Source organism: Teleopsis dalmanni, chromosome 1 (genome assembly GCF_002237135.1).
Source record: "Teleopsis dalmanni isolate 2A chromosome 1, ASM223713v2, whole genome shotgun sequence".
In the NCBI taxonomy this organism is placed as follows: Eukaryota; Metazoa; Arthropoda; class Insecta; order Diptera; family Diopsidae; genus Teleopsis; species Teleopsis dalmanni.
Genome location: NC_051846.1, coordinates 176,290,373 through 176,317,102, shown reverse-complemented (window position 1 = coordinate 176,317,102; position 26,730 = coordinate 176,290,373). Strand labels below are relative to the sequence as shown.

Genomic DNA, 26,730 nt, shown 5'->3' with positions numbered 1-26,730 from the left:
TTAGAGTACTACCATATGCAACAATATTTTACAACAAATATACAAACTAAGAAGCTAAATTACAATAGTTAACAAACATTTTACAGAATGTTAGTTATATTATTAAGATCATAACAACAGGAATTGCAATTAATGATCATTTAAATTTTTAAATCATCATTTAGAAACCTTCTTTTGCCGCTCGAAATGAATATTTATTATTCGCACCATTCAAACAAGGTACTTGTACCAAATTGAAATATATTGAGCCCATAAGTTGTGATGCCGATGTGTTAGTTTTTTTGAGACAGGAAAATAACATATCATCGCAAATGCAATGTGATCTGTAAGATTTTAATATTAAAGAAAGATTTAGTTTCAATAATTTATACCATATATTCTAACTCACTTTGTATATATAGAATCGTTCATTAAATCGAATTTTTTTTGATAAGCGCGTATTTTTACAGGGCACAAATCATGTTGACGACAACAACGATCCATTGTCATTTCAGTACCCAAATCGGCGTATGTTTCCGCAATATCACCCGTACCGCACCATTTAGTACCTGCAGCATATAACGTAAAAATAAATTTATTTAAATAAAAAATATTATTATACATACCTGGTATTATGCCACTTAATATAGAAAATGGACTTTTTGGAAATATGTTTGTTGCCAAACTCAATGCCGTGTTGGTGCTGGCGGTGCTCGTGGAGTCTGCCGACTTACCACGATTTCTCGCTTCATATGTCAATTTATCTACTCGTTCACATTGTGACATTAGTTTAAGCATTTCTTCAAATGTTATCATCAATGGACGATTATATTTTGAGAGATTCTCCAAAAGCGTTTTACCTTCATTTTCATTGCTAAGAAGTGCAATAAAAATATTAAAAAAGATGGTAGATATATCTAAATGCTAATTCATTGAAATTTTAAGGTTTTTTTAATTACTAATTTTGCATTTTATACGATTTAAAATGATTAAAAGTAAAAATATGTAATTATGATGCAAAGCGGATAGTGTCACGTACCAAATATTAATTAAAGGTAAGCGTTGGAAGCATTTTTGCAGGTGATTATTATTTCTGATATGCACTATCCAACATATATGGAAAGTTGGCTTAAAAATACATTTCCGCCTATTAATTTATTCAGCGACAGTTAATATTTTTATTTTATTTTACATTACATGTCACCAATTGTTTATAAAGTTTTATTAAATTTATAATGGAATTGTGTAGTATAAAATATTCTATAAAATTTCAGGTATGAATTTGTACTACATTGACCTGATTTAACAGTTCTATAGAATTCCATAGATTAATTGTTTTTTATACACAATTTTTATAAGTTTTCATGCGAATTTATAAATTTTATTTAATTACTAAAACCTTCATTGTTTTTATTTTCACAGCTGTATTTATTTTTTTGTATTATTATATGTCTGGGCTCATAATTACTACATAAACTGTAAAATAACATCCCGAATTAAAGAAATATACAATAAAGAAACTGAATCTTTTGAGTCTTAAGTAAGTTAACTGGTCTAACGAAGCTAGTGGAAACGTACTATTAAGGTATTAGAAGGTAGTGTGTTCACAATTGTATATGGAAATTTAGCCATAATTCATTTTTCAAGTAATTGTTCCAAATGGAAACAAAATCATTGCGCTATTCATGGCTACAAGATGTATTAAAGAATACTATGCCTTATGTATATAGAAATGAACGGGATACATTTACAATATTGCATTTGAGTTTACTTCAAGCACTTATAAATATATGCTCTCGATATATTAAAAATTTGGTGACCAAAAACTGTCATAAATATTAGCCTATGACATATAACACAACAAACTTACGTTCTGAAACATATATCTCGTCCTATACAAGAGCATATATCCATGGAACATTCTAAGAGTACCCAGAGAAGAATTGCAAATGAAATGTTTAAAACATTTAATGAGTTGAGGTATATGGTACCGAACAGGACATTATGTAAACAGTATGTAAATAGACTTGGTTTTTAAGTATTTACGAAATATTTTGTTTAATTAACTGGTCGCACGATGGAGACAATACATCTCTTGAATAGGTCTCAGCAACTGTAACCACTCACATAAGACCATAGGGGTTATTATATAATCTGATTATATGATCACCAACAGCCCTTTAAAAATATTTGATCATTTCATTAAACACAACTTTAAAATTCATATAGATTTTATTAAAATACACTAATTAAATTAAGTAATGTAAATGTTTTATATAAAAATTGCAACTTACTATATTTCGATTAATTCACAACTAAGTAGTAGTTTCTCTGGACCCAATTCCGTGACTGCCACCGTTGAGTCATGGTAGTAAATCATTAAGAGTGAATCATTCGTTAAACGTTTTCCACTGTAAAAAAAATCCGTTAGAAAGCTATTCATATATTTTCAATATTATTATTTATATATCATTAATAGCTAATATTGTCAAATCATGCATATAATACACAAAAAAATTCTACCTTTGCGGAATAAAACGCAAAATCTCTCACGGGCATATTCATATATAATCTGACACACTGGCAAGAAGAGCAACTACTGCAGAACCGGTTTTCGCATTAGTGAATATAGTTAACAATGATAAAAAATCAAATGCCTTCAAATAGCTAATTTCAGATAGAAGTATCCAGCAATATAAAAACGATCAGAACATTATCAGCAGGATCAGATAAACTGTTCTGAGAGCTAGCGGCAGATAAACGGCACAAACTGGACCGAAACGATCTGCTTAAGGCACAAAAGCGCTGATTGAATTAATGGAATTAGCCACCACTTGAATCCACCAACATTAAACCAACATTTAAATTCCGAATTCTTTTGTGTTTAAAAAACACAAATAATTTGTTCGCTGAAGTGTGATTATACACTGCTCTGGTATTATTAGAGGCTTAAGAGTAGTCTTTATTGTGTGTTCACATTAATTATTTTTACAATTATACCTTCGAATATTTTGAGATAACAAAAAGTAATAATATTGTAGTGCTAAAAAAATATTTTGAAAATATCTACTTCTATGTCATAGCACCTCCCACCTAGGCCCGTGCAAACCTTCAATAGGAGCAGGAATTAAAATGGAAGCAAACAATTTGCAGAAACTTGGCTCCTTATGGAGTGTAGCAAAGATATTGTTATCATATATTATATGGCTATTACAAATATATTTCAACCAAATTTTGTGAATACTTGGTTCTAAACAGAACTCATCTATGTTTGTATTAAATTTATAATAATCTTTTACAATAGTTTTAACAAATGATTTGTTTTATATATCTTTATGAACAGAGAGTGCTATTTTAAAGCACAATACATAAAGGATTATCCATTTCATGGTTATGATTTGGAGGCACTGTTTAAGTGACATATGTTTAACAGAACTATCATCCAAGACAACATTTTCAGGTTTACTCTATGGATAATATGGTTAGTTAAATATATGGAAGCATTCAATGTGTAAAAATTATAAAAATTTCCTGAAAAAAAATGGTAATGTATTTGCTTAGTGGATATTTTAATAAACAAAGTTGTCGAATCTGTGATAGTAAAAATCCACATGTAACATTCGAAGGACCATTTTATTTATAAACATGACATTTGACATTTGATTTGAAATGTGATAGGATCGGCTCGGTGGAAGCACATAATTAGTATTTTTTGATTGATAATCATATGGTATAGTGAAATTAAAGATATGGATGTGGAAGATATGCGGCTTTCAACAGAACAGTGCCTCAAGCTACACAACTCGACCGAGAATTTTGATTTTGTCGCGCGAGAAATTTACTTGACGTGTAATTTTTCGTTTTGTAATGTGTATTGTCTACCAAGATCTCGCGATTTACCAGTATTGGAATTTTTTCGTAGAGTTACGCAACGGATTGTTTGCATGAGGATAATACTCAAACACTGAAAAGGAACTTCCACAACTTCATCAAGTTACAGCCGAATTATTGACAGCTACTTCCCGACAAGTCATCGCAAACTACCTCAAAATGACAAGGTGGCAAAGTATAAATAATAGTAGATGTTAAAATATAAATTTAATTGAAATCTTAGTTACATGTCCGTTTACTGTCTCATCTATCATATAAATAACTCTGTATATTCCATGGAGTAAGATGGAGTAAATGGATTAAAATCGAGTACTGCTAAACCAATCAGATCAAATGGATGAAATTGGCTTACTATATCTTACAGTGTAATAGACTATAACTGTCAATAATGATTTTACAAATTTATTAATTTGATTACATTTAATTTAATGTCAAAGGATAATTTTGCAAATACATTATGGCTAGCAATAATAAGTTAGTATAAAGCATATATAAATACTTGACTGTAATAACGGTCTGGATGATTTTTTGAAACAGTCACGTACATGGAATGGAATTTTTTATGAAATAATTGTTAAAGGCACGTAATTGTGTAGCGTGTCCCATTAGTTCTAATTTAAAAACTCTAATAAATTTATCGCTTGTAAATTTTTAAAATTATTTACTAAACTATTATATATTAATTAGGTGGTTTAGATAAAATACCAATAAGCTTTGGATACAACGTGAACATGTTAAAATAACTAGTAAGTACATCATAATAGTCATATAATAATAATATATTATCATTTAAATGTAATTAATGATAATGAAAAAACATTTTTGTCTTAAATTGTTTGAAATTATTATAAGCCAGTACACAATAGTGATGCTAACTGTAATAGTAAAATATATTTTTAGATAAAATTTGTTCATAAGATTACATAATATAGTTTAGATAATTTGTTACATGTTAGCTGGATACAACTATCTTATTGCAACAAAGTATATATGTAGATGAAGTGGACAACAAGTAATAGTAGTAAATTGTGAAGTTCTTTTAATGTCCATCAAAAAACACAACTACGGATCTGTATCACACCAAGGCAAACAATTTTTCGACGTTTGCACTAATAAGACTCATCTACTACATCATCATTAATCTACTTATTTCCCCATTCCAAACCGTCTCCATCTTTTATTCTAATTCCACAACATTAAAGAGGCTGAGTATGCTTTCTATATGTTGACCCCTATGAAGTTGCCATCTCTCTACATAATGACTAACAATAACGATTTGGAACGATTACTAAAAAACCAAAATATAACGAAAATCTATTACGTTTCATTAAAACACCCACTATCTATTCATATTTACGGTAATTATAGTTAGGCTCCTGATAACAGGTTAGCCGCAGAACTAACAATTCCATACCAGAAAATTTTAAATTATAACGAAATCCACGGAATGTCAATATTTTAATAGGACCATCAATTCCACAATGATGATTATAGCAATTGTAGTAGTTGTGGTGGGATAGTAGTTGTCTGGTCCTAGCTTACTTTCTGCAACATGCAACATGAATTAAAATTAAACTTTGATCCACAAAAAAAGAAAAGGGGTTTCTAATTACTGTTCTTACAAAACCGATTTAATTATTGGAATTTCGGTATTGGCATTTACTCAAGAGATAACCAATTAAATCCTTAATTTTTATAAAATGCACCGGATTTTTGATAATGTTGACATTTAAGCTAATTGATGTTGGTTTGTTAATCTACTTCCACTTCCTGAACCTACTTTGTCAAAAAAGGAACTTAAAGATTTTGATTTGAATGTGCATATCTAATAACTTTTGGGTTCTGATCTGAAAAAATTATTGCCCAAATATTACTGATAGTTTAGACAGATAAAAGTATATTGTTTGCACAAATGCAGTTCAAAGTCCAAGGACCTAATTAATATTTTTAAAATTGCTTAATATATTTAAATTAACTATTATAATACAGATATTTTTAGAAAAATATTAAATTAATCTATATAAATGAATAATAAACATGTACTCACCTATAGCTCTTCATTTGTCGTACACTACGGTCCTCGATGTATTGCTGTGTCAATGTAGTGAAGGAAGGAAAGCCTTGTAGACTTTGTGGTAATGAAAAGGTGATTGTAGGCTTAGCACCAGCTGTGCTTAGTAAACCAAGTGCAAAACTGGACAATAGGCAAACCAACAGCCAACGTCTTTTGACAGCTCCCAAAGTGTGAATTTTATTTGTGGACATACTGGCTTAAGATTGATTAATGTTCAACAAATGATTCACTTTGTTTTTATTTAATGATGAATACACTTTCGAATAATCAGCATATTATTTAAGGACACTCAACCAAGTTCGTATGCCAAGCAAATAATAAATTAAACTATTTTTCTAAAAATTTAATCATAAAAAATTATACAGAACACTAAATCACGTCCGTCTCAGTGAATTTCAGAATCGCTTTTGTTGTTGTTTCTGGAAACTAACAAAGTTTCATATATTTTTCATGAAAATATAATAAAATGTTTATTATTTTCTTTGTACAGTAATTGTTGTTGTGGTTATTGTTGCTTCAAAGGACTCATTTGAAAATTATACCCATATTTACATATGACTAATTTATGAACCCACCACGGGTTGTTGATTTTCTCAGGTGAAAATATTACAGGCATAAATTGCCGGTAATAAACATATGTCACATTTCTCATTCAATTTTATGTTTTTATGTATTTATTTAATTATTTTTTAAACAATTATTAAATCACACCGCACATATTTAAAATGTGTACCATATTTAAAGACAATTAAAGTCTTCAAAGTTTTAAAGTAGAAAACCGACGGAAACGATTGAAAAAGGATAAAAAACTTAACCATTTTTCGCCTAGAACTATTTTTTAATTTAATACCACAGATATTGTATTACAGCGCTTTGGAAACATTAAATGAAATAACACTTCAACATTCATTATCCTCCATTATGTCAGGACTATATGGTGAATGCATTAAAATTTACCCATCAGTGCTTTTTCGTTCAACCGCATTAATTTCTAACAGTAGGTATTTAATTCAACAATTTACACAGGCAGAACTACAACGTAATGGATAATACGCTTACAATATCACTAAAGACATAGTATCACATTATTTATTGGTAATCCAAGCTTTCCCAACGTTTATGCAGTTTCATATCATTTTTATCAAAATTGTTTGCGCATATAATCTTCTTTTCATCGCCCATCACCAAATGGTTAAAAATGATGGAATTAATGGAATGAATGATGGAATAATGAAAGGTTCGTTGAAATATGGTATTATATCAAGATATTACCGGGAATCAGATTTATTGTACCACCTTCAAAGTACGCTATTTTTTCGAATGATGTGCGTACATTGGTACTCTATTGATGTCTACCATAGTTCCATAGTTTTAGTAACTATTCCAATTATTGTAAGTTTTTCCATCATTGTAATTTACGTAACTCGTATAATTCATAACACATGTTTGTTCCATCATATATTAGACTTCAAAATTCCAACATAATGCGTTATACCTCCAGCTCAAAAAGTGCCCGGATTTTGTAAATAAAACACACAAATTTAAATTTTAATCCAAATTTATTTTATCTCCTTCAAAATATGCTCCCTCTGAAGCGATACACATATGCCAACGCTTAACCCAATCTTCCATATTCTTTTCGTAGGCCTGTGCAGGAATGGCTTTTAGTTCCTTCGGCGAATTCTCTTTTACCGATTCAATCGACTCAAAACGCTTACCACGAAGGGGCAATTTGAGTTTCGGGAACAGGAAAAACTCGCACGGATCCAGATCTGCCGAATATGGTGCCTGAGCGATGACAGTGGCGCGTGTTTGGTCAAAAAATCGCGTATAACAAGAATTTTCCATAGTCTCACATTAACAGCTGCTATAAACAAACTAATTGACAGATGGCGCTCAAATTTGTACCATATGTCAAGAAAGGGTGTACCAACATAAAAATAATAGACCTTTTTTTTTATAATGTCTATTACTTAAGGAGTAGTTAACAAAGAACAAAATCCGGATACTTTTTGAGCAGGTAGGGTTGACAGGGTTCCTATTGTTATAAACGTGTGCAATGCGTTTATGATATTTATTCTAGTCTCTATCGCCTAAGGGATGATACTTTATATCACGCAAAGAATTAGTAACCGAACTGTAAAAGATTTTGTTAAATAATGTTATTTTATGCTGGTAGAGATACCACAATAAATCTTCTGGTCGTATTATATATCTCATAACCACACATTAGCAGCATTCAAACAATTTTTTTACACACACTACTTTTTAAAGTCGAATGCATCTGTAGTAAATATCAATTTTTTTCCATAATTTCACTTATATTTGATTAAAAATTACTTTGCACAATCCCAAACACAAATCTTAATAAGATATCTAGAAATGTTAAATGTAACTAACCATTTCAAATGACTACAAACTCAAGTCAACAGAAGAACGCCGACTACTTTTTGCCCAATCCAAATAAAATAAATAAAAAATATTTAATGCCAAATAAAAATGTTTATTAATGTTTATGCTTTGATATAGTTACTTCAAATAAATTAACCAATAGATCACATCGTCATAAAATGCTTTACTTTTACAGTGTTAGTGGTGCTCAAAAATGTACTATTAGTTTTTGAAATATCTATTTCATAGTATTTCATAGTTTCTGTCTACTTATATTTTTCATCAGTAATTGAGCAATAAGAAAACACAACCGCAGTAATTGTGTAATAAATTTTAATAATACTATGATCTGCTCTACTTTCAACATCATAAAAAAACTAAGTTTTGAAATACTTCAATTATAAAATCAAATTTTTTAACCAATTACTTTTCTGCATAATTAAGCTTTTGAGAGAGCTGCACATTTTCAAACTTGGCTTAGAGCCATAAATAATTATGTGAATTCTATCTATTGTTAAGCTTGATTTTTGCTTACTTATGAGTAATTTTGAAGCTAACTATTTTAATTTAGTAACTAACTTTTGTTAAGCATTAAAAGTAAAAGTCCAAAGTCGATTATAAGACCAAATAATTTAGCATTTTTTATAAAAGATTTCTTGCTTATTAAGCTCTTGGATTTAAAACTTAATCAAAAGTCAAGTAGGAAATATTTATAGTTTCGTTTCAAGTTCATTAAGAACATAAATTAATTATTTAAGTTTTCAATATATGGTATATTTCCTGATCGATTAAAGCAATCATTAATAAACAAATTCCAATACCAAGAAAACCAATTCGAATATGTGACAATATAAAAGACACAATAGAAATGTCAATCCAGTGGAATAAATCATGTAAACGAAAATAATATTAATTGGTATTGTATAAAAAAGGTTTTTAAATATTAATACAATGAATACATTGTCTAAAAAATAAAAATTTACATATATAAAAAGTAATTTGTCAACTTTAGAGACCGTTTACTGGCAAGTCACTACCGATTTTTAAACCATGCTAGAAGATTGAATATACACTCCAATGCAACTTACCACAGTTATGAGAAAAATGAAAAAAGAATTTTTCATCTGGGTTGACATTGTCCATTGCACGCACAACATACAATAAACATGCAAAGGGGGGCTTACTTTCCAGAGGATCTTAGTCAGTTGCAAGACTTTCTCTTAAAAAGGATCTTGCATTCAATTAAAGGTATGAAAAAGTTTCAACCCCTAAGCAATTTATACGATATCAAAGCAGGTCAACAAATTTAAATGAATCAATAGTATCACCATAATAACTTAATCTTATTCAATTGATCAAATAAAATAAATAATTTACCAATTAATTGAGATTTATTCAGAGTAAAAAATTGGTATATGAGAAACTATTTTGATGGATCGTTTTTGATACATGATTAAATGACTAGTTTCTTTTGACCACCCAATATCAATAAATATTATATTGGAACATCTAAAAATATTTTTAATTTCATAAAGTTTATCCACTTTAAAATAAAACACCAGAGATATAATAAAAATAATAATTTTTTAAACTCTATTACAAATATAGATCCAAATTCTAATGTCTGGACCTATATTTATAATTTCAATTGTCTGTAGTAATGATTTTGAAAGATAATAGTTGTTATTTTAAATGTTTATATACAAATTTTTTCAAAGTAATTAATAACAACAGGAAATAAGAAATAAAAGAGAGAGAGTTAACTACAAAGGTCATAAACTGATTTATTAGTTTTAAGTACAATAGATAATTGTGAAAAACTATTACTTAATAAGTGAATAATTGACTGAGAAATAGAAATTAAATACTTTATGATACCTATATATTGTAGTTTGCAAAACAAAAAGAATGAAAAAGATAGTTTAGGATTCTACGAAACTTTAATACCGTACACACATACGAATATTTATTAAGAATTTACCTTCTGCTCAAAAAGTATCCGCATTTTGTTGTTTGTTAACTACTCAAGTAATAGACTTGACATGCATATCGCAAATGGACATGCAGATAAAAACTATTCTGAAAATGGGCGGAAAATATCACGAATGAATATTAACTGATTCAAATAATGATATATATGGAGTCCTCCCAGCAGGAGCGTATGAAGCAAAGGCGCCTCAAAAGGTCATGATCAGTCAGTGGCGGCGCGCGTATGTGGCGAACGCCAAAAGTTACCGACTGTGGATTAAAAGCACTTAATAAATATTTTGAACAATTTGGTTTCATATACGGCATTAATCATATCCGAATGTTTATATAGTAACCAGAATCATGTGCACAGTTTTAGTCGGTATAGCTTCTACGGAAAAAAGCTTCTCAAAGTTAAAATTGATTAAAACCTACTTGAGAAGTATGTTGATACAAGAGAGACTATCTCTATTGGTAATGCTATAAACTGAAACGAAAATAGCAGCTGGTGCAAAATTTGATATAAATTTAAAAAAATTTTAATCTGATTAGCAATAAAACTTTAATAAATGCTTCGTCGTTTTAGTTAATGTAGCTTAATTACTTTTATACCTGGATAATAAAAGGGGCCTCGCAATTCTGATGTCGCCGACATCCAGAGTTGGTCTAGCTCCGCCACTGTGATCGATTGATCTAACCTAATACTAAAAAGGCACTTAAATAATAAAGCGCAGCACAGAAATCGTAAATAATTAGGTGTTTATCCTAATTATTTCATGCGTCCCAACCATCAAATGTAAAAAAGTAGTAACTGCTTAATGGCAGTAAGACGTATACAACTTTGCGAGAGAGAAAAAAAATATTATTTTATTATATAGGTTTCCAACCCTGCGTCTATGTGTATTTGATGATAACTTTACAAATATAAAATTGAATAGAAAATAATTATTATTTTGACAATAATAATAAACTTTTTTCTGTTTAAATGAAAGTTTATGTAAGATCATGTTTTGATTTCTAATTGAAAATGAAACTGAAACCAAAATTAAAATAAAAATTGTCAACACATTTTTGAGCTTTTGTTGAATTTCAACAATGAACATCCGCCGTCACTTCACCCACAGTTTTGACTATCTTTTATTTGATGCAATAATTATGCTTACTTTTAAATTTAGTTTTTTTTTTGGTTGATTATTTTCTATTTTTTTAATTATTTTTTTTTTTTTGTTGAAGTCACTTATTGTTAATAATCTGTTAACCATGAAGTGAAGAGTAACGTGACATTTGCATAAAACTTAAAAATCATGTATACGCCACCATAGATACAAAGTCAAAATTAAGATACATTCAATGCATTTACATAAGCGTTGATCTTCATTAAATTTTGGGCGTGAGAGTGTGTCGCTGTGTCAATTAATAAACCTGGCTAAGAGACATTTTCATACAGTTAACAATATTTAAACAAATAAAAGAAATAAGATATAAAAAATGAGAAAAAGTGAATTAAATATTAGTTTTTTAATGAGATATTTTGTTTCATATAAATTTACTTTCTTCGACTTTATAGTTAAAGTGTCAGTGCCCCTTCATTAAAAATGATTACTTGATAAGGAAAAAATAAGGTGAGTTTTCATGTTGAAAATGAATTTATTTATACATTTTTTTTTTATTTTATTTTATTTTTTTTATAAAATTTTTATAGTATTTTTACTTGGCAACATTTGTTGGCATAAAATTTGTTACTGACTTGTTAGCCATTTAGTCGGTCGCTTTGGGTAAACAATTGGACGGACTTTCAGTCACATACAAATAATGTTTATACCTTTGCTTAGACGACTGCACCATGGGCAGTGGCTATGTTAATAGTGGAAGTACTTCCACCAACAAATACCAAACAAACCAAACACTAACAACAATTTTTTAACTCATAAATCACGAAAATGTTAATGAATTTCTTTTTCTGAACGACGTTTTTTATGTTTTTCCTAAGCTTTTTATTTACATTTTTTGTTTTTGTATTTACTTTATTGCTATTTTTGTATTTTTTATTTATTTAGTTTATTTTCTTATAATATTTGTATTAATCGTAATTTTACGCAAAAACGAAATACTCGCAGTTCCCCACTTAGTCGAAAAGTCCAAAGTGAAAGTGTAATTTCAGTTCAGACATTGGACATGCGATTCAAATTTTAATGGGGATTTCATGCATGCGAGTTGGCCGAGAGCCATTAGCCAACATTTAATATGGGAGCATATCATTTAACTTTGAAGAAGCGTGTTTGCAAACTTAAGCCAAGTGAAGAAGAAGAAAAAACAACAATAAAGCTAAGATAAATAGAAACAACAAAAAATTGGTAACACATTACACTCAAGTGTTTCACAAAAAGATCTCAGATCATTTCAAGTATCTTTCTGGCTTAGTGACTTAGTTTCTTTCTAGAGATAATTAAAGAGTCAAGCACCCAAATAACTTATTTATTGCTTCCACACCTTTGAAGTGCTAATGATTTTTTTTATTTTATTCATTTCTTCTGTTATTTTTTTAGTACTTAATAGATTTACATATTTCTAGTAAATTTAAAGGTTTTTATGATAAATAATAAAAACAATGATATAAAAATATATTGTATTTTTTTTGTTAACACATCAGTATCTAAATTATAATATTACCTTTATACAATACCAATGAGTACTAATATAAAAGTCATTAACTTCTAATTTATTATCAAAAATAGTTTAAGAAAGTCTGATAAAAAAATGACATATAGTACGAGTTGCACTTCCTCTAGTGTATTGAATTTATAGTACACAGAGACTTTGAATTTGTCAGAGCTTTAATACTCAGCACACCGAGTTATTAGGAATGTTTTAGAAAATTAAAACTGATATACCTTAATAAATGAAATTTTATCTTATAAGTACATCTATCTTCCTCCTCGAGGATTGCCACTTTGACGTAGTGAGGAGGCTCAGTAGTTACAAAGAATCTTCGAGTGATGCCGGCGGTAGCTTGCTACTGGTACGGCCTCCCTTGCCGGTAAGGTCGAATGAGGAGTAATGAAGCTAAGCGCAGTCCACAACGTAGCGTCGGTACTCATATTGAGCGGCTGCAAAAGGCGTCTGTTCTCTAGGTTAGGTGCGGCCCAATTAAAAGTGAGCTGTCACTATGGCAAAACTTACAGGACTGACATTGCGCTTGTAACCCATCGTCAGGGCTTTGCCCCTTTTATTTTTTCTTTTTTTTTTGATATAAAACATGATTTAAAACCCGATGATATTACAGTCTCCAAGTGATACCCGTACTGAGACGGCGAATCCACCTGCTTGGGCAGCATGCACAACGGATTTGGAGGTGCGAAACTCACGTTTAAACATAAACAATGCGTTAGGTACAACTGTAACCACATCAACTTTAAACAACCGTAACAACATCTACCTTCGTCATATGGTATCTATATATATCCACATCTCAGCGAATAAAACAAATAATCCAATAATAAGCTCTAACATAAGTTTAAATAAAGATGAAAGCTCGGTTTATATGGCAACTAAATGCCGTTTAGTTCAAAATTTAAATATTTTTTTTACAATTATATTCGAATCGATGTCGGAATTCTCTTTTTGAAGTCTGACAGGCGATTGCTACTAATAATGAGTATTTCATAACTGCTATGTTTTAAGAGATTACATCTTTAAATCGTTTCTAACTTCTCTTTATTAAATAGAATTGAGAAGCTTGGAATTAAATAAATACAGATAAATATCGCTACATCTATTAACCACAAGATGATCAAGTATATATCATCTTAGCTCAGTTAAAAAGTAGCTGGGGAAAATTGGTGCTCCGTAAAGTCAAATAAAATACAAAGAAAATACGCAATTAACAATTGATAATATTTTGTAAATACACAAATCTTTTAGACAAAAGAAAAGACGAAAACATAGTAATGTATTAAATTAAAATACTAAATAATACTAATATAATAATAAATAATAAACAAAAAATTGTTTTAAATAATATATTTTATTAACAAATATTACGTACATCGATTTGATTGGTTAAAATCTATGTGTCTTTGTTTCAGCTTCTCTAACATTACGCTGAAATAAGATGTGAACTCAAGGATTGCAATTAAATTTAATTGAATAACATTTGAGGAGTCCTTGAATATCCTTGTTACAGAATACATATATTTGGTAAAAAATACACTCAATAGATTATTAAAGTTTTCAAAATACCACATCATGATTGTTAAAACAAAGATAGAAACAAAAGGTAATAAGCTTAACCAATAAAAACGAGAATGTCTTTTATGGAGAATCACCTAATTAACGACCGAAGTTCAAAAATTTATAGTAAAATATTCTCCTTCTAATCAGTGCACAATAAGATAGCATGTTATTAAGATTCTCATCAATGTTCAGGCGAAAATGGCATTTCGTAACATTAGACTATACTCTCTTGTTTAAATAGAGACATAGACCACAGTATCTCATGACAGCCACCTCAAATCTATCCTGAGGAGAAAGATTGGTGCTTTATGGCTAAAGGGACGAATCAGCTTCTTAACTAGACTAAAGGGGAAGAAGTTTTTTAATCTAATTCAGCAGTACCTAATTTGTGACCGAAACCTGTATCTACACCGAAATAAGCTGTAATGAAGAAAAAACACCATCACTCAAAAGGTCAGCCGGTAATAATCAAAACTATGACGAATAGAATAATATAATAAAAAATAATAACATATTTTCCTTTTAAGGCAATTTTTCCTTGTAGTTATATTATATGTACATAAAAAAAAGGATTTCAAATTTTAGAAATGGTTCCTTACTAGGAAATTATATATTTCCTTTGTAACTGCTACTAGTTTTAACATAAATAATTGATTGCTAATACGACCAATTTATCAACAAGTTCTTTGATTTTCGCCGGGCTTAGGCAGTTTATTTAACACATAAAAATGATAAAATAAAATAAAAATATAAAAAAATTCAATAGTTTTGAAAAAAAACTGAATTGTACTTAATGAATATTAAGTAATATGTGTGCAGGTATACTGAACCAGTAGAAATAATCTATGTTAACTTATGAGGTTTTCTTCGATTTAGCCTCCTCAGTTCATTGGTAATATCCAGCAGTTATTCACTTCTACATTGATTATCCCGACAAATGAGACAATTAAATTTCAAGGATATCTATTTTGTTCTTGCGGTTTGAATGCTACTATATTACTCGGTTACCGAGCTCTTTACTGAAGTCAATACTGCTATTGATTTCAAGTAAAATAAGTCTAGAGTTAAAAAAAAGTTGGAGCGCCGGCCTTATACCCTATGACACACTTCAGTTCATATATTGACCCGTTGTGATACTAAGGTGACTCTCAGTATAGCATTCAGAATTAAAACTTAATACTATATCAAATTATTAATATTAAAATATTGCACAATTATTATGACAATTAACATTAGTATTTATTAATCACTAAAATGTTTATTACATCCTTCTTTCAGTATAAGATTATCTAAGAAATATAATTATCAATAAAAAATTTAAATTATTAATAAGATTTTCATTACTGTCATTTTTATAATTGCACTAAAAATTAGCGTTTCTAATAGAGTTAATTTCAAAATGGATTATATTATATATAAAAACATTTATGCAAAATGTCATAAAATGAATATTAAATATTTTTTCACATTTTTAAATATTAAATGTATATAGTATATTTTCAAAGCGTTTATATCTTTATTAATTCATTTACATTTCAAGGTTTAATCGAGCGCTGGAGTTCAACGAAACTCATTACAAATGCTTGTCTTGCAACATAATCGGACGCGGATCAATGCTAAAACTGATTTTAATATCTGCCATTTGATGTTGGAAATTACGAGTTTAAGAGAAAAAAATGGCCTCAAAAGTAAGTCAATCATAAGATTCAGTGACTTCTTTGAGATACCTGCCATTTGAAGTGATTAACTGAATTAATCACTTACACAATTCTTTCATCATGTGAGTACATAAAAATATTGTGGTTTTTTTGTAAAAAATTTTCTATCTTCTCTTAATAAAATATCCTAACCTCGTGGCAGATCATGACGATCATGTCAGGAATATTAAGAATTAAATAATTTTTTAAGGAATCAGAAATATAAGTGTTAATTCAATTGAAAGTAACTATGATTTATATTTAATTTAATGAAAAGCCTATTGTTTGTTGAATTTAGAATAATTATAAGTAATAGAAAGAAAGAATCTTTTTTAGCTGAAGATGGTAGTTGGAAAGCGGTTTAAATAGGTCTTTGATTTAATTTCAATAATCATGTTAAATCATATGATTTAAATTTATTTTCAGTAACCACATTTATACAATACCTTCTTAGTCCGCATTATTTTTTGAACCGATTAAGTTAAGTATACACATATAAACACATTATCAAACGACGTCAAAGCATCTTAGCTTGGTAAAAGTAACTGAAAATACAAATTAAAATCTACTTAACTGCGTTAACTGTCCCTATAAACATGATCATTGATATATTCTCAGTACAAAATGTACTAAGGAGATTAAATACGCGTATCAGAATTAGCGTAAATGAAGATTGTAGTGACTATATCAGCAAATAGGCTTTGCAGATTCAAATTACAATATCAAGAGTTCTTTCCAGTAATTTAGGATGAATACATTTCCAGTAAAATAATTTCAATATTCAACCATAGAAACAAATTAAAAGCTAATTCTATTGAGAATTAAATTCTAAATTTTGTTAAGTGAAACGTTAACTAGTAATAATTAGTAACTAGTAATTTCACATGTTTATTTATTAATTAATTAAAAGTTTCAAAATAATGTAATGGGTTTTAATCAATTGAGTGAAAATAAATTTAACAATTAATTTAAAAAAAATATATACATATATTTATTGCATATATATATAAAACGGATATATTTATGTAAAATCTAAATTTCACTGCTAATTAGTTCATCGGATGTTTGTTTTTTTTTAATTACAAATTTGTGAAATCAATGTGAAACACACAATATATATATAAGTATATTAATTAATTCACCACATTTTTTTTTTATCAAACATATACAAACTTAATAAAACTGTATTTATTTGAAAACTTTATACCTATATACCGATAGAGTCTATAATGTATAAAGATTAAAATAGCATACAAAGTTTAAACTAATTAAATCGGTCTCACACTCAAAATTAGTTGATAGTAACATCGAAGATGTTGTCATCAATAAGAGCTGGATAATTGCATTATATACCCTTCATACGTAGCATAAAAATGATATACTAAGTTTGTTAAGAAGATTGTAACACAGCAGGAACGACTCTCAGTTTAAAAAAAAAAATAAAAACATCGAAAGCATAAAAGTGATTTCTTGATTAAGGTGGGTTCATTATTAACATTACCTGAGATATAGGATGGCAAAAAAGTGTAAATGAAAAAATATTCAATCATATTCAAAGTTTCTACGATAACTATCATTATCATGAATGTCGCAGAGAAAAAGGAAAGAGGTCTCTATTGGAAAAGGCAACCAAACTATTGCATTCTAAAATGATTTTAGGGACTTACAACCTAAAACGCTTCAATGATTGCATAGAAAAAACAATGAATAACCTAAGAATTATTACGGGATTACTAACCGGTCACTGTAGATTAATAAATCACATAACAAAGTTAGGAATTCCAACTCAGACTACACATGCAGTAAAGAAGAAAGAGAAACTGCATACCATGTGTTAGGGGATTGCCCGGCACTGATATACAAGCGGAAGAAACATCTAGGAGGGTATTTCATGGAACACAGGGATTCACGATTAGGAAATATAGGCTCTATACTGTCTTTCATTATAGAAATCGGACTTGGAGAATCACTCTAATCTGATTAATGGGCACAATAGATATTTTGGGTCGCAGTGTACTATCCCGGGGTGCTGTAACTGTTGCTTCCAATGCATACATTACAACAGCACTCAATATTTCATGGTGAATGCTTTGCTTCTTCCAATGCATACGTTCTCCCATCCTACTTATCTTCTTGACAGTCTTCTTTATATTTAACTGTCAAATCTTAAGTGTATCTAGGGCGTGATCTTAATAATATATTATACATATAATACAACCTATTATATAGGTTGTATTATATTTATATATTTATAAAACCTATCTAAAAGTAATCTACTCCATATACTTTTCCATATCAATAATAATCTATTTTAAACTGTAACGTAATTAAAAAAGGCTAATTTGCCAGAAGAATTGAAAAACTTGAAATACTTTGAACTTAAGTTATTAGTAAAGTTGATTAAGTAATTGTAGTAAATATTGTTAATTGAGAAAAATATTTATATAAATTATTACATCTAGACTAAGTTCAACTCAAGTATTAAAAGAAATACTAATATACACGCTAACCTTGACTTCTGCAAAGTTCGCACAAGTTTATTGATACAACTTCTATTTTTGAGTGTAGGTCGAAACTCTTAAATTAAAAATTGCAATATTATTTTTATATACTTAATAAAATATATAAAAAAATTAATGAAGCTTAACTTTAATCACTGTAAAGAGTTAAATATATCTTTCATAAAAAATTTCAATTTATCACAAATATTTTTAACGGTACACTTATAATAGCAAAACATGGAAAAACTTTAATAAGTCTTCCCGGTGATTTTAAACCCCTGCGTTTTATATAGTAGCATAATAAATTAATGCGCCTATGTAGATCCTTAGTATCGTCGGTACAAGCTAAGACTTAGATCTATTAGTTCATTATGCTCCTGTATAGCACACAGGGGTTAAAAAACCACCTTGAACCTTTAGCAAAACTTAAAATGCTGTTAAAAGGGAGGCATTGACGCTCTCTAAAAATTTCTCTAGAAAGAAAGTTCCTTACATGATTAATCGTCGTTGCAAATGTGCTGGATAGCTACAAAATAGTTACGAATGAGAAATATGGCCTTGAAGAAATGCCTTTAGCTTTCGCTATCGAAGAAGTAGTATCCTCCTACTCTCCCATGACACCGCCATTGTTTCAATTTCTTCTGGAACTATGAATTCCATAATACAAAATACCAAACTAAATACAACATCATACAACAGCGAATATCACTTTATTATCCGTAAAATGTTTGGATTTAAATGATCTTTTTTTCACCTAAGTTACGCTATGCATGGGTCATGCCCAATATTTTGAACTCGTAGCCTTCGTTTCGAGTTATTTGTGTATGCTCGTGTGTAGCTGACTTGGACAATTTTTTAAAATACAATAGAAAAACAATAAAAAAAATAATAAGAAATAATATTAAAATAAATATTAAAATATATTATATAATATTTTATTCACATAATATTAGTTGTTATATATAGTATTTTATATTAAAAAAAAAATAAGAACAAACAGAACAGTTTTGAAAAAAATTTGAAACATATAATTTTACTACGATAAAGGGTAGAATGGTGTATATCGTTCGATATATGAAATGGAAAGTTCATGAATTCGTAAATGAAACAGGTCGGAATCGAAGCAGTAATGATATCTCTAAGAAACTGGAGAATACAACAATGCTATTTCAACCATTTGAATTTATACAGTAACAAAAAACTTAATGTTTAGTTACCTTATAACCCGAAAAAATTTTATATGGTACGAAAAAGGTTTCATGAAAAAAAATATAAAGCTCAACAAAAGGTGGTTAAAAAAAGATTGAATGTGATGGCTGTGTTGATTATTAAAGGCGATACTAATGCAATTGCTAGGCTAACACATTAGGAGTTAATACCACCTAACCAGACAAGTAGTTTAATCTTTACTGGAATCAATTAAAACACTCAAAAACAGAAATAAAAAAAAGAGACTGCAATTTATTAAGAAGAAAGATATTGTATATCATTATGATAACGATAGGCCATGCACATTTTTCGTGACTTAGAAAGACTTTAAAGAGCTTGACTGAAAAGTTTTAATGCACCCAAAATATCATCAGTTTCGATCTATACTAGCATAAGCTTTCCATCAGTGTTTCGTAGATAAAATAGTGAAACTCCACAACAAAAGATCGGTGTTATTTAAAAAAGGAAAGAAAATAGTAGAACAGACATAAAGAAAAGAATATTTTCAGTTATAATTAAAAACATCGAATACTATTACCTCAACCTAATAAAATGATACTATACTATGGTATACTATGATACAATGGTAAGTAACAATACTTAATATTATTACTTAATTGAACAAAGATCCTTAAGAGGTCATTGATATAGAATTATTCGTATAGAATTATTGGTATTTGCAACTGTATGACTTTTGCATATTCAAAATACTTTATTATAATTGCTCTCCGTTGGTTTTTTTAGTAGTGTAGCATCAATGTGAAAACCAATACTTAAAGTAAAAAATCTTGAATGGGGCTTCAAAACCGTGTTCAACCAAATATTTCAGTGAGAGAGACTGGCCATTGCAACTACCCCGTCATATAAACTGCATGTCAGCTAACAATCGCCACAATCATCTCTATTTTCAGCAGATGCAAATCTATTTGAGTTTTTACTATGAATTATTATATAGCCAAATGTTGCCTCAAAAAATTACCAAAACATCAAGAAAATCAATATTCGTAAATTGAAAAAGCGTCTACAGATTCAGATTTGTACAACTTACAACTAGAGTTTAAAAAATAAAAGTTTAAAAATAATTTTAATAAATTATTTTATACTCGATATTTTTTTTTGCTACTTTAATAAAATTTATAAAAATTCAAATTAAAATAGTATTCTGTGAAGCTACAGTTCAACTGAGTCAGCTAGTAAGCTAGTGACTACGAGTGACTCTATGTTAATAGTCATATTTAACTATATTAACAGAAACATAATTAATTACATTTATTTATTTTATTAAAAAATTAAATCTTTACGATTCCGATTACCCGGGCAAACCTATTTGATAACGGATTTTTTTAAAGACTGCGATTATAACCATACGATATATGTCAATATAGTTTAGTTTTCGAGATATCAAGTTTTAGGTTTAGAAATTTCTACATTTAAATCAACAATAACATTTAGCTCGTCTATTGTAGTAGTACCTATTGACCCATAGTGCCCCTGGCTATGCCTATTAACCAAATAAATGGATTTATAATGGATTAAAATACAAAATTTAATTCAAGGTTAGATGTACTCGTACATGTAATTAAATAAAAAATGCTAAATTATGCTAATTTAAATTAATGTGCGAAAAGTATTTCAGTAGCATAAAATAATTAAGCCAAGTTCATTTAATGCAAAATTAAAACTGTAAGACGGGCTTAAAAATGTCTACAAAAAAGTGTTGCAAAACTCATTAATAATAAAATTCACTTTAGCGTAGGTCATGGTAGAGATTTAATTATTTTCACACAGGTAATAATGGCGATCGTGATGGAAGAGACGGATGGATGACGACAAGAGTTTTTTTCGTTGTTATTTTTACTTTCAAAGGAAAATTACGTTTCGCTACTTGTTCCAGTGCAAAAGCAAAATTTGCAGAAAATCTTTTGAAAGTAGCACCAAATTATGGACTTTAAGCTGTAGCAAGTTTACGCTTGTTAACTTTCTAAGATTTAATTATGGCCTAAACGGCAAATTAAAAGTAAAAATAAAAAATAAAACATAAAACATAAGAAAATCAAAGTGATTCACTTCGCTTGTATTTGTATCTTTGGTCAATGTTTAATTCCAAGAAAAAAAAACAAGAAAAACTATTCACGATCATGAAAAAGGATGCGAAAACGTGGCAGGCCCGGCCTGTGCAGTCAGTTTATATGAATTTTATTACATTGCAAAACCCATTAAAGTTACGAAAACCCAAACAACTTGAAACGAAACAACTCGTTTTAGTTGTCATGCGACGAGGAGGAGAGGGTGGCAAATGTGGGACAATGCGCTAAGATAAAAGATGCAAACAACTTCGAAACAAATGTTTCTTTTATGTGAACGCCACTGTTTCGATGTTTCACAGTTTCACAATTTCGGCGAAAATCGGTCAAACGCACACATTGAAACACATGCAATATCCACAATAACAACAAAAACAACAATAACATTGTGTTTAATCGTATGGTTTAAATTGATAAAAACAACAACAACAGCACGACATCAACAATGAGACATGTTAAATATTTTTATTACCAAACTTTTTGCTGCCTGAATTCAAAGTTGTTGCTTTTTTCTCTTCGGCGTATATGAAAGAATGATCCGTTACGACTCGCTTTTTATATGACTGGGTCACCAAAAAAAAAAAAAAACCCACTTTTCACTTTTTTCACCTTCGACCTTGAACCAATTTTTTTTACAACTTAATAAAATCGGTAAAAGAATTTTTTTTTTAATTCTTAAGAAAAAAAAAACTACATCTAATCTATGTGCACTTTTGTTTAAATTGCAATTTCAAATTCCAAATTTACGCGAAACTTAAGCGGATTACTTCGACGTCTTCTACGTGAAATTTTTTTAACCATTCTCCAACGCGCGCCTCAAAGTAACTAATTTCAAAAATAGTAAAAGCCAAGTTTAAACAGAAAATCGCCGGACACGCAAAACTAATTCGCGCTAAGAGAGAATTTTGTTTGTTTATGTTATTATGCACGCTCACTCGTTACCTTCAACTCGTTACCTCTTCAATATACGAAGAGCGCAAGTTTATTTACTTAAAGAGCACGCAGTACGTGCAGTGCTTTAAAGACAAGCTTACTATAATGCAACAGCAATAGCTTTATTAACACCCAGTGAACAATTAGGTTTTTGAGTTTATAGGCCACTGCAACGAGTAACGAGTAAGAATTACTATTAGTTATAATAACTATACGATGATTATGATATCGAAATTAAAATAAACAATATGTCGAAACTGATAAAGATGACAAAATGCTAAGGAAAATAATGATATGGTTTCTTAAACAAGTGAGGGAACCATCGTATCGGAACTGATATACAAATATATCGAAAATGTGCCAAATGATAGCACGATAAGAAAAATAATCATATCTAAACAGATCATGGAACCCAAAGTAACAGTTAGGATGTAAAATTGAAGCATGGCATAAACAAAGATACAAGAAAAATAGTTGCTTCCAATTAAAGACTGTGAGCCCCTTGAACTAGTCACATAACTAAAAGGGTAGACTAATGACAAAGAAAAAAATGAGAGTTAAATTGGTAGCAAAACCTAATGGTGTGACGCAGAAAATGGATGGATAAATCAAAAAACGTACAAGAAAAATACACGCCTCTGACTCTTGACTCTGAACCTTTTGGACCAATCATGTAACTAAAAGAATTGGAATTGACTGATGGCAAAGAAAAGCGATGGAAAAACCTGATTGCGGCAGATAGAAAATTAAATGGAGAGACTAAAAAAGTTACAAGCAAAATATCAAAGATATAATATATAGATAACTCTAGACTGTGAACCCTTCGAACCGATCACATAATTTAAAGAGTAGACTGATGACTAACCTAAACATGCCACATAACTGGATAATATGACAGATGATAAACAAAACAATGAAGGAGAAACTGTTTGTATGATGTTAACAAAGATACAACAAAAACAGACGACTTTAAGCCTGAGGTGTGCCAAACAAGGCCCAGTCACGTACCAAGAATACACTAGGAATGACAAAGAAAGGAATTAAAAGTAAATCATAGGTTAGTCTAAGCACTGCAGATAGAATATCTTGTAGATAGATGATATCAACGAAGATACTAAATAAAATAGATGAGTACGAGTACTTGAAATTTTTAAGACTGCATCTGGGCAATTACAGCAATGTACCGACCAAGTAATTAAAGCAGATGACAAATGACAAGATTAATCATGAGAGCTTGACTAATAGGAAAATCTAATCGCGGTATGCAGATTATGGCGACTATGGAAATATAAAAAAAAATAAATGCTACTAACTTGTAAGACATATCTAAAGAAAAACTATAATAAAATCAAGGCAAATACTACAGTCCTTTTGTTATCGTCAATTTTATATAAAGAAGTAAAGAAGTACAGCAGAGATTTGATTTAATGATAATACGGTAGTGAAATGTCATAAATAGGGATACATAAAATATTACTAGCTCTCGTATCTGAGTTATTGGTTATTGGCAATTTCTGAAAAACTACCAATATGGTAAGGAAGAGCGTAATTGTTTTGCTATGTTGATGAATCAATTATTATTTTGATTTTGATTTATTTAAATTTTATATTTATCTACAGTTATATCTATTTACAGTTCTATTTCATATGAGTTCGCAAATAGTTGACATTCATTTTTTCGATATTTAGTACAAATCATTCATTGAACAAGTTAAAATTACGCTAGCGCACAATAAACTAAGCTGGTCGTAGTGCATAAAGGCCTTAGCCTAACCTATAAACTATTACCATAGGATTACGCTAAAAGGTTCAGGCCCCAGGAAATATTCAAATTTCTTTATATTTTCTGGTATGCTGCAAAGTTAAGAGATAAATTTCACTTTATTATTGAAAGAGTTTATCTAGTTGCAGTTTGATTACATCATAATGCCAGAATATTTAAATACTATTCTAAGATAGTTTAATTTCAAAGACATACAGTTTTGTCGAAAAGAATGTTGGGAAACTTTCTTTGGAAATTACTAGATATAACATATTAACAGAAAAATAGCTTTATCCAGTGTATAGTTTTAATTAATCTTTGAGTTAAACATAATTTTTGGAACAGAAAAAAGCCTACAATAATATATATGGCACTGATACATGTCTTTTATTTTTTATTTCTTCGGTTATCCTTGATTATCTTTATTATCCGAAAACACAAATAATATTGTTTTCCTTTTTTTTATATAAATCTTTAATTGGACAGAGAACGATTGAATTTGTAAAGAAAACAAAATCGTAGGGAGATCCTGCTTGTTGATGAAACGTTGGTGAACGTTGGCTTCACTACTTCCTTCCTGCCGGTACATAAGGAAGTTATGTGATTTTAAAATGGCATCTTTATCACTAAGATATATAATTTATATAAAATCTTGAATTTATATAAAATAGTTTTTAGGGAACTAAATCAAAAAAGGGTATTCAGAGATGTTTCCAGTTCCTACTATTTTATATAATAAAGTAGCTTTGCATTTTAAACTAACTAATTAGTGTAATATCAATTGTCAATATGGTTATGCACCATATGTATTATATATGTATTATAATTTTTAATAAGTGTAATAATGTTATCTACAATTTTTCAACCTCCTTTCAATTAAGTCAACAATTATCATATTCTGTCACGAACGTCAGCTCAACAGAATTTAAAAAAATGTATACTGGGCTATTAAGCGTTCGTGTACTCACGCTAACAGAATTTGTTAACAGAAAATGTTTAGACATTGAACAGTGTGCATTGATGCTATTTATTCACCTGTTGTCGATTGCAGTGCAACTCGTTAAAAAGCGATTGCAAAAGAGCACAATCACAGCACTTACACCACTCAAATAAATGATTCAGTCATTGCGTTTGGCAACAAATTGCTGTTGTAGACAGACCAGATTATCAGTTCTGACTAAGTGAAAATGTTGCACGATATAACATTACAACTCATGTGTATTGGTGTTGTTGCTTCATTAAATTGTGTATTGTCGCGTTTCTGGTATTAAGAATGTAAACAAACGTAGAAAATTAATGAAATATTGTATACAATAATGAAATCAAAGCTTAAATCACCGAAAACTACGTGCTTACAGCCATTGACTTTCTTTTCAAACGATCGCTATTGTTGTCTTGTTTACTGCTGAAGGTGGTCGATCAAGATTTTAATGAAGACACGAATAAAGAATGATTTTATTACACATATAATAAAGACAATATTGAAAAACATAAAAAGAATTGCTAATTCTACTGGTAACCCATTTGGTTAGTACATAAAATCATATAAGTTAGCAACATAGACAAGTGAAAGGAAGTCAAATTTCTCTAACTTACTTTCATAACAAATATGGAGTAGACACTGGTAGCTAATATATTGTGAGAAATTCACATGTTTACAAGGATTACATGTTTATAATTAATAGTTTTAATATCTGTATACACAGAAAAAAAACAATATCTGGCATAGAAATAAAAAAAGTAATGTAGATTATTGAAATCCATTAAGAACCTCGGTTTGACACTTACTAACAATTTTAAAGAGATTTTATAAAAAGCCATATAAATAGATTTTGGGGCAAGGGTGAGAAAAGCCCTCAGAAAACTCACTAATAACTTTGTTTGGAAGTTTAATTTAAAACATGTGACTAAAAACAAAAACTTTGATTTCATTTAATGACAGTCACTCTGAATCGATAATGAATGACTGTCTGAATTTGGTATCCCAGCAAAACTTATTAGGCTATGT

The 26,730-nt window shown here is 29.3% G+C and overlaps 1 protein-coding gene across 1 annotated transcript; it reads right to left on the bottom strand.

Annotated features, from left to right (window-relative positions):
* Window positions 1-22,656, bottom strand: LOC119670362. The gene is made up of 6 exons (XM_038080600.1): window positions 22,500-22,656; window positions 5,918-6,279; window positions 2,274-2,390; window positions 606-853; window positions 389-548; window positions 1-323 (listed from the first exon to the last, which is right to left on the bottom strand). The coding sequence occupies exons 2-6, from the start codon at window positions 6,133-6,135 to the stop codon at window positions 161-163; spliced, it is 906 nt and encodes a 301-aa protein (XP_037936528.1). The 5' UTR covers window positions 6,136-6,279; window positions 22,500-22,656; the 3' UTR covers window positions 1-160.
* Window positions 22,657-26,730: the final 4,074 nt, after the last annotated feature.